The 16,279-nt window shown below is 41.6% G+C and overlaps 1 protein-coding gene across 7 annotated transcripts in view; it reads left to right on the top strand.

Moving 5' to 3' along the window:
- UNC13B (unc-13 homolog B) overlaps nt 1-16,279 on the top strand; it is a 206,048-nt gene that overhangs the window by 76,900 nt on the left and 112,869 nt on the right. For all 7 annotated transcript variants that reach the window (XM_042028646.1, XM_042028645.1, XM_042028644.1 and 4 more), the window contains 2 exons: nt 228-554; nt 2,490-2,580. In XM_042028646.1, coding sequence (XP_041884580.1) covers nt 228-554; nt 2,490-2,580 — 418 coding nt within the window. The remainder of the gene's footprint in view (nt 1-227; nt 555-2,489; nt 2,581-16,279) is intronic.

The raw sequence follows: 16,279 nt of genomic DNA, 5'->3' as shown, positions 1-16,279 counted from the left end.
TATATACTGATAGACTGTGTATGAAGTATTTCTACTGCCTACCAAACTTTTGAGGTTCACAAGTCTATATTTAGGTAATAATCATAAGAATATAATAGTTAAGTATGTCTTCATAACATGCCTTTTCAGTAATATTTAGCATCCTGCTCAGCTTTTTAGATGTGCAGGTTGTTTTGTGTTTTTCCCAGCCACTGTTTTTTCTGATGGACTCTCTTATTCTCTCATAGTCCTGCTGGCAGTAGTAGATACGGCTCCTCTTGCAATGTCAGCCAGGAAAGCTCTCACCTGAGTGAGCTGGAACATTCCCATGAAAGTGCCCATGGCTCTGAGCAGGAAGATGATCACCAGGAAAGGCAGTCAAATCATTCTTACCACAGCTCGGGCAGCTACCAAAAAGATGGTCAGGCATGCCTCAAGGAGCAAGAGGAGCCTCATGGCAAAGGAGAGAAGGAGAAGGTCTGCAAGACTGAGGAAAAACCTGCAGACCATTCTGCAGCTAAGTTACCTCTGGAACTTGAGAAGCCCAGGGATGCTGATGCAGGAGTCCAAATGAGGTAGGTGAAACTATTACCAAGTTATTTTCAGCTGTTTCAGAGAGGATTCTTCTATTTGCTATTTCCCAGGGCAAATAATGTACATTGTTCTTGCAGCCTTCTCTGACCAACTGAGTTGATGTTGTGATGTGTGAAACATCTGTTTTGCAGGACCAGTTACTTAGGGGACGTTGGCTATGCTGAAGCTATGTTTGCCTTGTGTGCCAAGAGGAACACTTGCTAAAACTATGGGTTTTGCGTGTGTAGGGAGGAACACCAGCAAGTGCCTTGGGGCTCATTTGCTGGAATTTCTGGTTTGATGAACGTACTCTGGCCCCAAAATAGCTGCTTCATTGCTCATGTGGGATCAAGTTTATGCTTGAGGAACCAAGAATTTGTTTTCATGGTTAGAGCTTCACTAGTTCCATTCTTGCGTAGTAGACTACCACCATTAGAGCTAGTGTTTATGTAGTTGTAGGTTGTAGAATTACAGCATGAATAGACATGTTGCTCTGACTCACTGTGGCAGCTTTTCTTGTCCTTGTACTTTGGTTTTCCAAGCTGTCAACAGTATTGAAAACAGGCTTCAAAAGTATTTCATCTAAGTTTGGGGGAGTAGAGTACTGGGTTTTGCACAGGTTTTGCAGGAATTCAAATTTCACTACTTAAATTTGGGAGTGACATTTTTCCTTGAGGTAATCACGTCATTGCAGCCCCTGGATGTGGTTATACTTTCATAAGTATGAGAGATTTTTTCTTTATCTGGTTCAGTTGGATCCATGGGAAGATGTCTGCCTGTCTGTGCCCTTTGGAGGGTACAGCTGGTGTCACTGCGCTTGGATGATAGAATTAACTACAGGAGTTCATGTGTAGGCAAGCCTTACACTAAAGATGAAAAAAGGAAAACAAGACTAGAAAAGTGTTAAACTGTTTTTAAACTCTGATTCACTTTCCTCTTTTCCTTACAGAGCAGCAGGAGTCTTGTCCCAGAATGGCTGGCCTATATTTGTTCACAGGAAAGGTTATTCACATAGTCTATTTCAGGCTAATTTAGGCATCTAACTTGGATGCTCCTGCCTCACTGGCTCCCTTTCTCTCCACCCTCTGGCAGTGCTCTCCTGTCTCCATGGAGTATGCATGGAACTGAGCTCTGAATGTTGATCCCTAGGGCCACACCTGCCCTAGACCTGTAGTATGGATGTGTGTTGCTCTCAGCTATGGGGTTTTTTTATGCAGTCAGCAGTGTGGGGTTGGTGCTTTGCAGGCAGGAGGAGGTGTTTACTTTTGTGATTTACACCTCAGCAACATAAAAAGCAGGAATGCAACCAAAAGCCCAAGGTATCACAAGGTTAGGGATTGCATGATGTGCTGTGGGTCACTGAGATGGAGCTCTGCTGACGGATTCACACACCATCTTGAAAAGCTTTAGGAAAGTGGAGTGACAAAGGTTCAGTGCATGGGGGAAACTCACGGCAGAGCCCTGTTGTCAGTGTTTCCCCTAAAGAGGGGCTGTAAATTTGTAGCAGGAGGAGTAGGAAGAGGCAGTGGTTAGAAGGGAACCGCAACAGGCATGGGGATATAAAATCTTTGATCTACCTCTTTGTGTCTGTTATGGTATGGTAACACAGTTATGGTACCATTGTGTTCCACTGGCTTGATGTGGTGTTGTGGACTGCCTTCCTGATGTTCTCACAAACATCATCTTCCTCCTGAGTTTGGATTGTGTACTGCTCATATCTTTCAGCTCATCAGTTTTCAAGGTGGCTTCTGTGTATAAGGAGACCTCTACTTTAGCTTCTCACTTCCCAGAGCACATGCAGGACTGTGCTGACTGGAGCTTGTTGGTTCCTCCAGCTTCCAGAGCTGAAGCTGTGATTGCACCATGTGGTTGAATCTTTAATTAATTAAAGCTACAGGTGTTCTTCATATAGTGATTTCCTGTTTCTTGCTTTCTAGCTACCAGGGTGACATCGAGCCACCACCGTTTCCCCCAGCAAGAGCCCATTGGATTAGAGCCATTAGCAAAGTCCGACTGCAGCTTCAACAGGTAGGATGGAGTACTGCTTTGCTCCTTTTCCAAGCTGCTGTGGCTCAAGGTTTCATTTCTTCTTCATCGTAAGACACCTCTTGCAGTTTTGATGTTTTGCAGACAAAAAATTCCTCAAATGTATTAGGTAGGACTACAGTATGCTGTGATGTTTTTAGAGCTCTCTGATTCTACCAGACATTTTTAACATCATTGTGGGGAACTAGAGATGAATATCAGAAAAGATGCAGAATCTGAGAAATTAGCTCTGAATTTGTAAATAGTAATAATGGTGTCTGGAACTTAAATGGTTTATTCTAAATTGTTTGAAATGAAGACTTTTTCTCAAGGCAACTTGAGGATAGCTTGTTAGTTTAGTAGGAGTTATCTGTATTATTTGTCATGTGAAAATGTTCCTTGGGAAACTTTGCATCAAATATTTTTATATATACTTATTGAAAGTGGGTGTATAGTAACTCTTGGTATTTCCATCTCATGAAAGTAAGATTTAAAAATAAATAGTCTTGATTTGGGAAGTCAAAAGGAAAAGGTTGTGACATTTTCTATAACAGTATAAACACTCTTGTTTTAGAAAACAGTGTTTAAGAACCAAAAAGTTGGATTTTTAAAAAAAAGTCTTATGGTTTTATCCATCTATATGCCCACAGAAGGATAACATATGGTGTTCATGTTCCATAGATGATAAACTTTTGCCTACTACCCTAAGTGCCGAGTTAATATATTTCACTTAGAAATACTACTTTCTTCTAGAGGTGACTTGTTTTGTTTTTATGAGAGATTTTACAGTATCTGTCACAATCAGGACTTTATCTTCCGGATTTTTGCATATTTTCAAGAAAGTGATTGTTGTTGCTTTGCGTCTGGGGAGGCAAAATAGTTTTTCTCTTTTCTTATCTGGATTGTAAATGCTTTTTCATCTAACGGTGGCTTCACTTCTGAGCAGAAAGGATTTGGATCAAAACCCTCAGTATGACATGGAAAGTGAAGAACACTACTAGTATATAAGAAGAAATGAACTTCTGCTGTTATTTTGTAGCGTATGCAAACAAAACAGTTTCGTTCTGTGCCTTATGGAAAAAAGTGCAAAACAAGGGACAAGAGATTCAACACCACCTATCTATGGATGTCTCTCGTTTTCTGAGAGAGTAGAAGGTCCATGAGGTAGTTCAGCATAATTTTGTGTTTCTCCTGAATTGGGAGGAAGACATGCTTTGAGATTGTTGTTACTGAAACAGTAGTTTAGTTTTGATAGCAAAATGTCGTTTTTGGTTTGTCTTGACCACTGCTGACAGCTATTGATCAAAAATTCTCTTAAACCAAAAAATGTAGTAATTGGAGCTTTCCAAGAGCCTGCTCTGGTGCTTAGCTGCCTTTACTGTCCAAAGACTTTTTCCTTACCTCTGCTCTAGGTCTCTCTTGTTCCATATAAATCCATGTCTCATGATTAGGATAAGGAATACTGGAATAGTAAAGAGCTACTGCAAAAACAGGACAGAGCTCCACTTGCTCTTCTTGTGTTCACTAGATGACCCTTTTTCTTTTAGCCTTTTCTTGCCAGGATTTTTAGGCACTCTCAAGTCAGGCTGTTTTTTTTTTTTTTTTCTTCTCTCTCTTACTCCTTTCTTTGTTTTCCCTGAAGTGCAGTGTCCAAAGCTGAATGTAAAAATCCAGCTGAGAGCCTGCTCATGTGCACTATACAGCAACCAAGACTTTGTTCTCCTTCCTGTGATCCTGATATCCCAAGATATACTGGCTGTCCTGCTGTGATGGTGCTTTTTTTATCACAGGCTATCACTGATGCATAGTTAGCCTTTTACATGTTCCAGCGCTGAGATTCTTTCTGAAAAAGGACTTTTTCAGTTGTTGCATAGCCTATATTTATGTTGGATTACAGCTGAATATGGCTTTGCACTTGTTCTTACAGCATTTTGGGTTTTTTTTTTCATTTTGTGAGCACTTTGTTGTCTGTCTCCTCCTTACCTTTTACATGAACAAATCATTCAAGTTGTCTGTTACAAAGTTGTGTGGTATCCACGCTGATGTCCTGTGTGCTAGCAGAGTTGCCTGAGGGATCTTGCTTGATACATTCTTTGAATTTGGCTACTATGATTATCATTTTTTTACCAGTATATTTGCATCTATTTTAACAGCTTCATCCAGATCACAGGGTATAAAACTTCTACTATTCTCTCGCTACCCCTTAGAATAATTTACCTTGTCATAGAAGGAAGTTAAATGCATTTGACACAGTTCTACTCTTGAAGAAACCATGCTCACAGTTATTTCTCTCCTTTTTATGTTCTAGAAGATTTGCAAATAATTTGGTTATTTGTTCCAGTCTTCAATCCCCAGGGAATTGGGGGGCAGGTGTGTGTGTGTGTCAACTTAGTGCTTTTATAATTAACCAAGGCTTTCTCTTACTATTTTTTAAGCATAAATACTTGCTTTGCCTTTTTCAAGTCTTCAAGTGCATTGTCTGTTTCTCAAGTTCTTAGTGCTTACTGATTATCAGTGTTGCAACCTAGAACCTGAGGATAAGTATTTATCAGAGCCGGCTGACTTAACAGATAGATAAGGTGGTTATTTCTTTCAAATTTGTTTTTCTTTACTGGAGCCTCTATTTTATAACTTTCTAAACCTTTTTGCTTTAAACCCCCCCCAACAATCCAGTATTAATTCTGTCAGCTGCCTGACTGCGTTTGTCCCTGTCACTGAAGACCTGAAGCAATTAAGGCATCAAATTTCCAGCCTTCTTAATGCCAGCTGATGATGATGAGTGGCATCCATCCTTTATTTGTCATATTGTGTGTTCATTGCTAGATGTTTAATATTGTGCTTCAGCCTTTTGGTTCCTTTTCTGTGCAATCATTCTTGTCCTTAAAAACTTCCTCAGGAAGAGAGTTCAAGCCCTCTTAGAGGGCAGGAAGTTTCTTCACTGGGGCAGGTTCTGATTTTTGTCTGGTAATGCTGTTTCATTAGCTGTTAACAGCTTCCTGAAGTCCCTGGTCCTTTAAGCCTCTTTCTCTTGAGCTCTAGACACTTGATTTTCTGAGTTCTTATTAGTTTGTGTTCTTGAATTGCGTAGTGTTTTCTAGCTTGTCTAATTCCTTTCCTTCTAAGGTATCAGGACGACTCTCACAGTTTCTTCAGATGCATTTGCATCCTTATTTCTCTCTGCACTTGTGCTCAAATCTTAGGAAGAGCATCTCTGCTAGTTGCTTTCCGCGCAAGTTGAGTCATCAGCTTGTTCATAGATTTTCTTTTAAAGTCAGTGATACAAACACAGACTTATAGATGAGGATCAGGATTATAAAGGTCCCTGTGGTGATAGTCTAACCTGGGGATTCTCTTGGTAGCTAGAAAAGATCATGTCTCATTTCTCTGGTCACTGTGTTAACATCTTTCCATCTTCTGTCATTACCTAGGAGCTTTCAAGAGGATTATCCTTGTTTGTTCTAGCACTTCAGAGCAGGTGGTTATGTCCTTAGTGTTTGAAGTGATGTCTCCAGCACATTTCTCACAATTCCTCTTTCTCCACATACCATAACATTTCATGAATACACATAGAGCTCCACTGCACAGATCTGAGGGGCTGGACTCCTATCACATAGACTACTGAAATGATTCTTGCAGCCCTTAATTGTTAATGATCAGACTGAAATTTGAAAGAATAAAGAAAAAGTCCAAAAAAGAAAAAGACACCCAAGAAGTTTCCATACGTGATGTGATTATAAATCCCCTGAGCAATTCAGCTTCCTACCTGGGAAAAGATTAATATTCATGTGAATAATGTACATGCATCCTACATTCTGACCATGAGTCAGAGAAATGTAGTGTTTTAATTAAGACTTGACAGTTACAAAATGACACAGAAATTTGTAACTGTGCATGTTAAAAAAGCTTTGTTGTAGCATGCACGTACGTTTTGTTCTTCACTTCTGCTGTTTTTCTTGTTCTCTTTCTCTGTGAAGAGGAAACTTAATTATGCCAGAATCAACTAGGGTTTTCAGCCCAGTTTTTTTCAAGGAATGACTCAGTAATCCTCACCTTCACACTTAGAACTTTGACTACAAAGAGGGATTAATTGATAGCTCATCTGCTGCAGTCCCTCAGTGGGACTTTTTCAGAGGAAGAACAAACATGTATCTATTGCACCTTCAACTTGCAGTGCTCAGTAACTGAAGTAGCCTCCAGCTAGGGACATGGCTGTGTGACTTTTAAAATTAAACAAATTTGAATCTGACTTTTGTATAACAGAAGAGGAGGCAGACCGAGGAAGGGCAAAAATTCGGTCCAATCATCAAATTACCTCTCTTACCAACTCTTTCAAGTATATTTAAGTATTAGAGGAGGGTATGGGATCTCGGATTTTCTCCACTTACATTGAATTTGTTTATGGGGGAAAAGGTCTTACGCAGCATTTTCCTCTTTTATGTCAGCAGATTAAATACATCAATTGAGTTAATTTTTTTCAAAACCAAAGTAACTGGAGCACTATTTCCTCATTCTTTTTATAATGCCATTTTATACCAACTATTTTGATTTAATCTTTGTCTTTCCCTGTTTAATGGCAATAGCCTGTTCCTTTTGACTGATGCGTAATCAGTTCACATACTGAGATGGCAGACGTAGTTCATGACAATGGTTTTCTGGAATATGATGATCACCTGCAGTAGCAGGGACTAAAGGGGGTTTTACTTTAGTCTTACAGGTACCCAGTCATATCCTTAGTCTGATTTTCTCATGCTCTATAGCTTCACCTCTGATCAAGCACCTGCAAATATTTAAGAACCATGAGGGTCTCAGTTTTAAAAGCGCTGGTCCTGGGAGGGTGCTGTGCTGGTGATTTTGTAGTGTGAAGCCCTGTTTTGATTTTGAGACAGCAAGCTGTTGGTGCCAAGCCCTACTATTCCCTTCATAAGCAACAGTGGGATGCCCTAAAAGTCCTTGCTGGACTTAAACTCATGGTGGAGAGACCAGCAGGGTTTGGTGCCAGTTTTGGTTGCAACTTTGATTGTAAGTTGTCTGCCTATCCCTGTGTGATTGAAATCAACCCCCACATGTGAACCCAGGCCCTCTGGTGAGTAAAACCATGTACTGTGCACCAGCCCACTCGGCTAGTGGAGAGCAAACTGCTTTGAGCCAGTCACCAAAAGACTGGAAGCTGTCCCTTTCCACCTCTCATGGACTTTACAGTCCGTGCAATAGTTTGCTTTTGGCATTTTATTTCCCTTCGGCTTTGTTGCCTAGGTGTCTCTTTATCAGTCCCGTGAAGATGAGTAAGCTCTGCATTTTGAAAGCCTCCCACACAGTGGCAAAGAAGCAAACTGAAGCACTGTGACTCTAACAGAGAGTTACTAGAAACTTCTTTTCATACACAAAAAGTACATCTCCAGTTAAATGTCTTCCTTCTTTTCTATCTAATGATTTATAAAGGTTATCTTAACCTCCACCAAAATATGAGCATTCCTGATCAAGTGTCCTAGGGATCAGTGTTGGTGGGGATGTGTAGAACATTCTTGTGGTCAAGAATTTGCTCTTCCTACACTCCGGTGGAGATCATGTTGGTCAGGCATGAACCGGGGGTTTCTGCCAGCTGTACTGGAGACTGGTGTTAGTGGCTATGGTAGTCAAATCCTTTCTGCAAGTGCAGCTTTCAGATCCCTTAGGGATTGCACAACCATAGTTATTTAGAAAGCATTCAAATACAAAGTAGTAGAGACTGTCTCCCTATGCCATGATCTTGGTTCTCTCTGTTGCATCTGAGTTCGCAAGCTAGCAAGTCTTGTGAGACTCTCCAAAGTCCTTTGTGCCTTTCCTGAGGCAGCTTTTAGTGTGGGGTGATTCCCTGGTGTTTGAACAACTTGTGTCTGTTGTTGCCTCTGTCAGGGAAGGTTCAGCTGACATACTGTACTCAGATGAGGGAAAGCTTCTTTCTTCTCCAAGTGTCTTAAATAAAATACCTGCATTTTCACATCTGTTTGGGGTAAAAGCTGTTTTTATTTATCCTTTCTGAGATTCCCTAAGAACTACTATAATTTTTTAATATGCTTTACAGTGAATGTTATGCTAGAGGAAAGTGATAATTATTTGTACGTACACACCAGAAAATAGTGTTGTGCCTTCGTTAGCTACTGTTATGATTTTTGAGCAGCTGTTTGATAACCTTACCTCCAGTGGAAAGGATCAGCAGCCTTTCCCCTTTTAGAGTAGGTAAGAGAAATGCTCTCTTGTGAAGCAACGTGCAATGTTTTCTTTAATGAGCACAGCAGCTTGGAGCCTGGTCAGTTTCTAACAGGGCTTTCTGAAAGCTTCTCTGAACATATCAATATATTGACACTCATATCTGCTAAAAGCCAGTTTTGGTGTTGATGGTCTGTATCCCCTGGCACACCGGGCATCTTTCCCCTTCAGTTTTCTCCATATCTTCTTGTTGCTGGTTAGAAAAAGACCCCAGACAAATTCAGGGGGTTTTGCTTCTCTAGACTTTGTATTGTAAATCATACACATCTGTAAGTCAAAATTGTTCTGAAGCCTTTAAATGGGAATTCAAGAGAAGTTAGCTTTTCTTCCAAAGTTTATTCCATTGATTTCTTTAAAAGAAAGGGAAGGTGTTTGAGCAACATCTGGGATATAGTTTACACGCATGATGTGTTCCACAATTAGATGCATTTCTTTCTTTGTGCCAGTACTGCACATTATGTTCAAATAATCCAGTTTGGCTGAACTCTGTGCTTCTCTAAGATCATAACGACAGCACTGGTTGTGAATAGACTGTCATTATACCTATTAATTTTTTTAAGGTAGGTATGTCTAGAATAAGGGAGGAATAGGACTCTTGTTCCTGATCTAAACTGAGCAATACTGGGATTTTAACCTAGGTTTCCCACGGTTTAGAAAGTGCATTGACTACTAAGATCAACTAACAGCTCCTCCAGGGAATGACTGTTCTCTGCACTCCCTCAACTGTCTGGACATCTTAGACCAGAGAAATGTTCTCATTCAAATGCATTATGGTCCTGTAAAGCAGATTTTGATTCTGACAAGTTGATGTTTTCTGAAGGAAAAGGTATCTTAGTCACCTTCTTTATTCTCCATACAAGTGTACCTCTGCTGATCAGAGATAAGATGTGGGTGGCAGCAGTGAACTGGTGATGTGGATAGATGACCTGTGTCTTGTACAACTCCTAGATTCTTGATTAGGCAGTGTATCCATGACTTCTGCCTTTTTTCCTCTGGGAACATTTCTCATAGGCTATCTGCTCACAGAAGTTTCTGTGGTGGTTATGTCGAAAAGTGACCTGAGTGTTGCAGGCTGGAGGAGCTATCCGTGTGCACATAGCTTATCCCTCTGAACTGGGGTGAACTACAGTAGGCTCTTTTTCCTTGTCTGATGCTGCCCAGCTTGCATTCACACTTGTACCAAGACTCTTCCAGAAAACCTTCTTGACCAAGTGATTGTCATTTCTCAGGACCTGCTGCAGTGGTGAAGCTTTTGTAAAAATGAAACCCAGATTTGTTTGAAGAATGGACCGAGTTCTCTCAGTGGTATGTACTAAAGGCTGTAGAAGAACACTGTAAGTGTTTGAGCTGAGACAACCACTGCCACCTTAGGCAAAACTCCCCTCTTTGCACTTTGTTTTGGGGATATAATGGCAGACAGAATTACAGGAAGTGTGCTCTGGTGGTAGAGGTTGTGTCTGATTTAGAATGGGGCACAGAAATGTGCAGTGTCCTGATCACCTTGACATGACACTTACGCATGGTGCTCATCAGGAAAAATTGTGAAGAGTTTCATCTGACACTGGAGTAAGCCAGTTGCTTCTGCTCAAAATAGGGGTGCAATGGGAGAGGTGGGTGGGGGGACTCCTACCTGCCACATACGCAGCCCTTAAAAATAGCATTGGCTGTTGGGAGAGCCAGACTTCACACTCTTATTTTTAAGGATCTGTGTGGGAGGAGGGGATATTTCCCAGTGCTGTGTATTACTGAAGCAATCTGTACAAGAAATGCTGCACCGGAGAGATAGCAGTGGGCTTCAGCTTACAAAGCACAAGAATTGAGGAAAAGATGAGCTAAACAGCACTGGCTGAGAGCATCATAAATGGAACAATAACTATTCATGCAATGTTAGCAAATGCATTGAATAATAACATAACTTCATAGGAAAAGCCAGAAGGTCAGAAAAAAGGGGCTAGGCTCAATTTTTTCTTTTAGTATTGCTTTTTCTTTCAGTTGTTTCTTGTTTTCCAAGCTGTGTTGTTACACAGCTTGTTTAGATGTAGGGCAGGGTTGGCTCGCATGCTTCTGAGCTGATTTTTGGAGTCATGTAAGGGTTGTGTAACTAGAGTCTTCCAGTGCTATGCATCCAGATTCAAGTAAGATGACTGCTTTGTTTTTCCCCCATTGTAAAAGTGGTATTTGTAAGTCAAAAGGCTGTTAATATTGCATAATACAATGCCTGAAGACATCAGTACTCCAGTTCTGCATGGTGCTACATAGCATGTAAAATCGAATAATAGAATCGTAGGATGACTTGGATTAGAAGGGACCTTAAAGATGATCTAGTTCCAACCCCCCTGTCATGGGCAGGGACACCTTCTGCTAGACCGGGCTGTTCAGAGGCCCATCCAACCTGGCTTTGAACACTGCCAAGGACGGGGCATCCACAACTCCTCTGGGCAACCTGTGCCAGTGCCTCACCACCCCCACAGTAAAGAATTTCTTTCTGATATCTAATCTAAACCTACTCTGTTTCAGTTTGAAACCATTATTCTTTGTCCTGTCACTTGTGAATAGTCCCTCTCCATCTTCCTTTTGGGTCCCCTCAGTTACTGGAAGGCCACAATCAGGTCACCTTGGGACTTTCTCTTCTCCAGGCCGAACAATCCCAACTCTCTTAGGCATGCTCCATCCCCCTAACCATCTTGGTGGCCTCCTCTGGACTGGCTCCAGCAGGTCCCTGTCCCTCCTGTGCTGGGACCCCAGAGCTGGATGCAGTGCTCCAGGTGGGTCTCAGCAGAGCAGAGCAGAGGGGCAGAATCCCCTCCCTCCCCTGCTGCCCACGGGGCTCTGGATGCAGCCCAGGACACGTTTGGCTCTCTGGGCTGTGAGTGCCATGGCCGGGGCATGTCCAGCCTCTCACCCACAGCACCCCCAAGTCCTTCTGGGCAGGGCTGCTCTGGGTCTGTTCATGCCCAGCCTGTGCTGGTACTGAGGGTTGCCCTGACCCAGGTGCAGCACCAGCACTTGGTCTTGTTAAACCTCATGATGTTCCCATGGGCCCACTCCTCAGGCTTGTCCAGGTCCCTCTGGATGGCATCCTGTCCTTCAGGTGTGTCAGCTGGAAATAGAGTTGCATTTTTATTTTCTGCATAGAATTCAAGCTCTTGTGACGCAGTAAATGAATGCTGCCTATTAGGATGTAGTTCTTACTGAGTGATAACAAGAACTCGCTTTGCATACAGAGTCATTTCTTGGCATTCAAATAGGATTTTTAAGCCATATCATGGACACATACATATCTGCTGATATTTAGGGTCTGGATGGTTTAGTGATGGTTTGGTTGTGAAGGACTGATCAGATGAGCCAGATCTGGGCTTTGTTTATTTCTACTGCTTTGATGGTTAATCACTGACACTTTAAAAAGGGCTTTTTAGTGGTTTCCCATGGGTTTGATTTGAAACCTGGAGATATAAAGGTGGGACCAGTTCTTCCTCTTGGCTTTTGAATCTGTAAAAAAAGGCCTGCAGCCTTTCCTGGCAGTCTGTGAGCTGGGTTTGTAACACACCTCCTCTGCTGAAAGGCACTTGAGAACATCAGTTTATCAATATCTGCTTCGCAGGAAGAGTTTCCTGAGGTTGTTGACAGCCTCATCCTTTGTGTACTGTAAAACTAAAGATAATTTAGGCATAAAGCTGGGGTGAAATCCCAAATGTAGATTGAGATTCTCATCTGTTGCTCAAGTGTGCAGTTACCAGATGCCGGAAGAGCTGAGGTGAATCTGAGTGCCAGTTTACTGGGGTGCTGTAGGCTGTGAGTCTCTTGCTGTACTGGGTGGCTTTTGCCTTCAGGTTTGCAGGATGATGTAGTACCAGGTGATCAGTAGTGCTGTCCTCTGGACTATGGGAGTATCTGCTCAAAATAGGAGGATCCTGTTTAAGCCACGCTTATGCATTGGATCAGTAGGGGAAGGAAGGGCTGTTCTGGGTATCTACAAACTTATTTAGTCTGCCCTCACTAGTGGTTCTGTAGAAATAGTTATGAAAGAGAGCCTTACTGCTTGGCAAATGGGAAATGAGTAAAATTATTAATTGCTTTATGCTGCATGCTATGCTGTGGCAAACCAGGTAGGCAATAGGTCTCTCCTGCCTGTGTTTCTATAGTATTTCTAATATGACGTGAGAAAACAGGAAATTATTTGGAGAAGATGAGGACTACTGCAAACATCAGAGAATAGAAGTGGGAGAGGGGACATCAAGGCAGCCCAGGGAGAGAAGGGGCTGAGGTTGTGTGAGATGAGACCAAACAAGTATGGCTCAGCTTAGTAGACTGGAAGCTGAGAGCAGACACTGCTGCCATGTACTAATAGAACATGGGAGTAAACATTGCCAAGTTTATAGCTATTTAAGTGAGAGGTTAATGTTAGCACAAGAACAGAAGGGCATAAACCAGTTAGGAACAAACCCAGGCAGAAATCAGAAAGTGCTTTTTCTAACTGTTAGTGAACAGCTTCCAAATTGGTTTCTTTGCCCTTTCTAATTAGTCTAAAACCAGGTCTTTTATGAATGCTATTATATGACAGTCGTCTGTGGGAACAAAGAGTGGGACTTCATCATCCAGAAAGCCTCTAAGTAGGCCGCCAGAAATGTCCATGGAACCACGGCCTCCCTCACTGTTCCTCATAGTGTGGCTTCCCTGGGTTCACTCTGCCCACCTGCCTGCCTTTACTGTCGAGCTGTGCCAGATTACAGGACCCTGTGGGTTTCCAAACACAGCCAGAGGGGTGTAGGAGAGGTATTTGCTGCTTAGAAGCTCTCACAGAAATAAAATTGTGACAATCATATTGCGGCCCCTCTTGGATGGTGGCTTTTCCATGCAGTTGCACAGCAGATATTAAGGATGCTAGACTGTGTTAGGGGTTTCTTGAAGAATGGTTGTTCTTAGTGACTCATGCCTGGTAATGAACCTGTCATAGATATAATTTTGTTTTCGATGAATGTTCAAGTGGTAATAGCTCAGAAAATATGGTGTAGTTTGTAAACAGGTTTGTTCTTAAATCAGATTTTTGAAATTCCCCACGGGATTTCAGTTGCTTATTTAGGCAGTAAATTGCAATTGAACTCACAGTCATTAAAAGTTTTTAAAAGTTAGCACTTGAAAATTATTTTATAGGAGACCTTGAAAAGGAGCAGAGACAGTATCAGGGATATGCACTAAAAAGGATCATGATAGAGCTGTCCATCTGCAAGTGAATTTAGATAAATCAGTTCAAGAGTCAATTCATTTAGCCTCACTTTGGTTAATACTTTAGGTTGTTGCAGACAAGAATATTTGAAATACAAATAGAAATTGCTTTATGTGAAAGATCAGTTTATTTTAACCATGTCTCCATCTGGGTTTTATTTTTGTTAATGAGTCAATATTCACCTTGTATTTTAAGATAGCAAACACATTTTTGAGAAACTGTTATTGAGAAACTGAGAGTGCTAAATTTTAATGCAATTTATTTTTATTTTTCTATTTTTATTCAGTGTATTATGTTAGTGCAGCAGATTGAAATGCATGCAAGTTTTTTTGTGCTATCTCATATAACGGGCACTTAAGGGATCCAGTTTTGTCTACACAAATACCTATGGATTGGCTGGTGTATTCACTCTGAATTTCGTTATGCCTAATTTAAGGAACTCAGTTTAAATCAAGTACAACTCTCCTTCATATTTTGTGACATGGATACATGTTACTCATCCAAATTATATCACTCTATTTTTAGCTTGCAGTAGTAATAGCTTGTTAATACACAACTGTTTACTGCTGCTAGAATCATGCCTTTTTAATCTTGCCTTTACACCCATTTCTCTGGGAAGGTGGAGTGGGCTTCTGCGACCTGAGAGCACCAAACAGTGACAGCAGTTATTGAAATAAGCTCGCCATCCCTGCTCAGTATTTGTGTTTTGGGCCAGCTGTACTTGCCTCTTCCATCACAGACTTTTGCCAGAGGGGCTAATTGGCCTCTCAGTGACTTGTCTCAGGTCAGCTATATTTTCAAAGCCTGGTTTGTAGTGCAGTTTTCATCCCTTTGCAGAGGCTTTCTAAGTCCAGGCATTTTCATTTTTTTACATTTAATTTCTTCCTCTGTCCCTCCCAGTCAGTGAAGCAGACTGACTGGATTTCCAGAGCCCCTTAATTCAGGCCCAATATGAGCCTGTCAAGTACCTTTACTGGAAGTGTGGAAAGTGTGTCTGAGTTTATTAATATGGGGGTGGTTGCTGGAGTTGGTTTTGTCAGACCCCTGATGTGGCAGTGCTCCTTTTTTTCATGTTCAGTGTCTATGCTAACAGTGTCCTCAGAGACTGGCAGAGGTTTGTACTTGGTTCACAGCAAGTATTTGTGGGGCATTTTGGTTCATTAATCAACTGCTGCCTTCTGCAAGGAGTATAAATACACAAAATTATTCCCACCTAAGAGAAAAGTGTACTTAAGCCAGGAGACATAAAGGCAAAGGTGGGATAGTAAAAAATGTTTTCTTCATACTTTTTGAAAGCTGGGGCATCTGTAGCAATGAGAAGGAAAATGCTGGTAGAGGACACAATCTGTCAGCAGAGGTAGCTGGGCATTCATTGCTCTTTAAGATTTGTAGTTGTTATTCGCCTGCCATGTTATTACATGATGCTGGGCAAGCCACTGTGTCTTTTGAAAGGGCTTTTCCATTTCCTCTCTCTCAGATCCATGAGTTGATTTCTGATTATCTGATTTAAGATTCTGGAAATGAATCATCAGAGCAGTAAATGAAGCAGCTGGAAAGCCAGAATTTTTAGTGCTTGATATGCTCCCAACTTAATTACTTTGAGAAATCTGGGGTTTGTTGTCCTGAGATGAGTGTTCAGAGAGGAAGCTCTTGACCTGATATTGCACACGTTCTTCAGTTGAAATGGGAACTTTTTGACTTCACAAGTATGCTGTCAAAACACCAATTAAGCTTGAATTACCTCAGTAATATGATGAGGAGTACCCCTTAGCTCTCTGCATGTAATGGTGATGTAACTGCATGTAATGATAGGGCCTGTCTGTGATACAATGAATAAAGCATGCCATCCTGCTTTGAGTAACACCAAAGAAACAATATTAAATAGTTTCTTGTTTAGTGAGCAGGACACCCTCTTCTAGCTTGAGTTTACCTCCGGCTGGAGAAGGAATTGTGGAAGTTCATACAGAATGCTACCCTGTAGGATCAAGGCACTTAGTTCCTTCAGCCAAATCCCTGTGTGTTGGACTGACCTTGCAGAATGCATGGACAGTTCTGTGAGAGATAGTTTGCATGTTCTCACTGTCAAGCTCAGGTAGGAAAACGTCCTCTGCAGTGTCTGAACTGAGCCGTTGTGTTGTGGGAGGCAGGGTTGTCCTGCAGACCATCTGTGGGGGGTAATGTACCCTCATGCCTCTTAGTCTGCTATATGTGTTACCATGTAGTCTCCTACCT

The sequence above is a fragment of the Corvus kubaryi genome, unplaced genomic scaffold (genome assembly GCF_017639235.1).
Source record: "Corvus kubaryi isolate FWS band 111438036 unplaced genomic scaffold, C.kubaryi_AGA036_p1.0 37308, whole genome shotgun sequence".
Classification (NCBI taxonomy): Eukaryota; Metazoa; Chordata; class Aves; order Passeriformes; family Corvidae; genus Corvus; species Corvus kubaryi.
The sequence above is the reverse complement of the archived record's forward strand: the minus strand, read 5'-3'. Positions and strand labels throughout refer to the sequence as shown.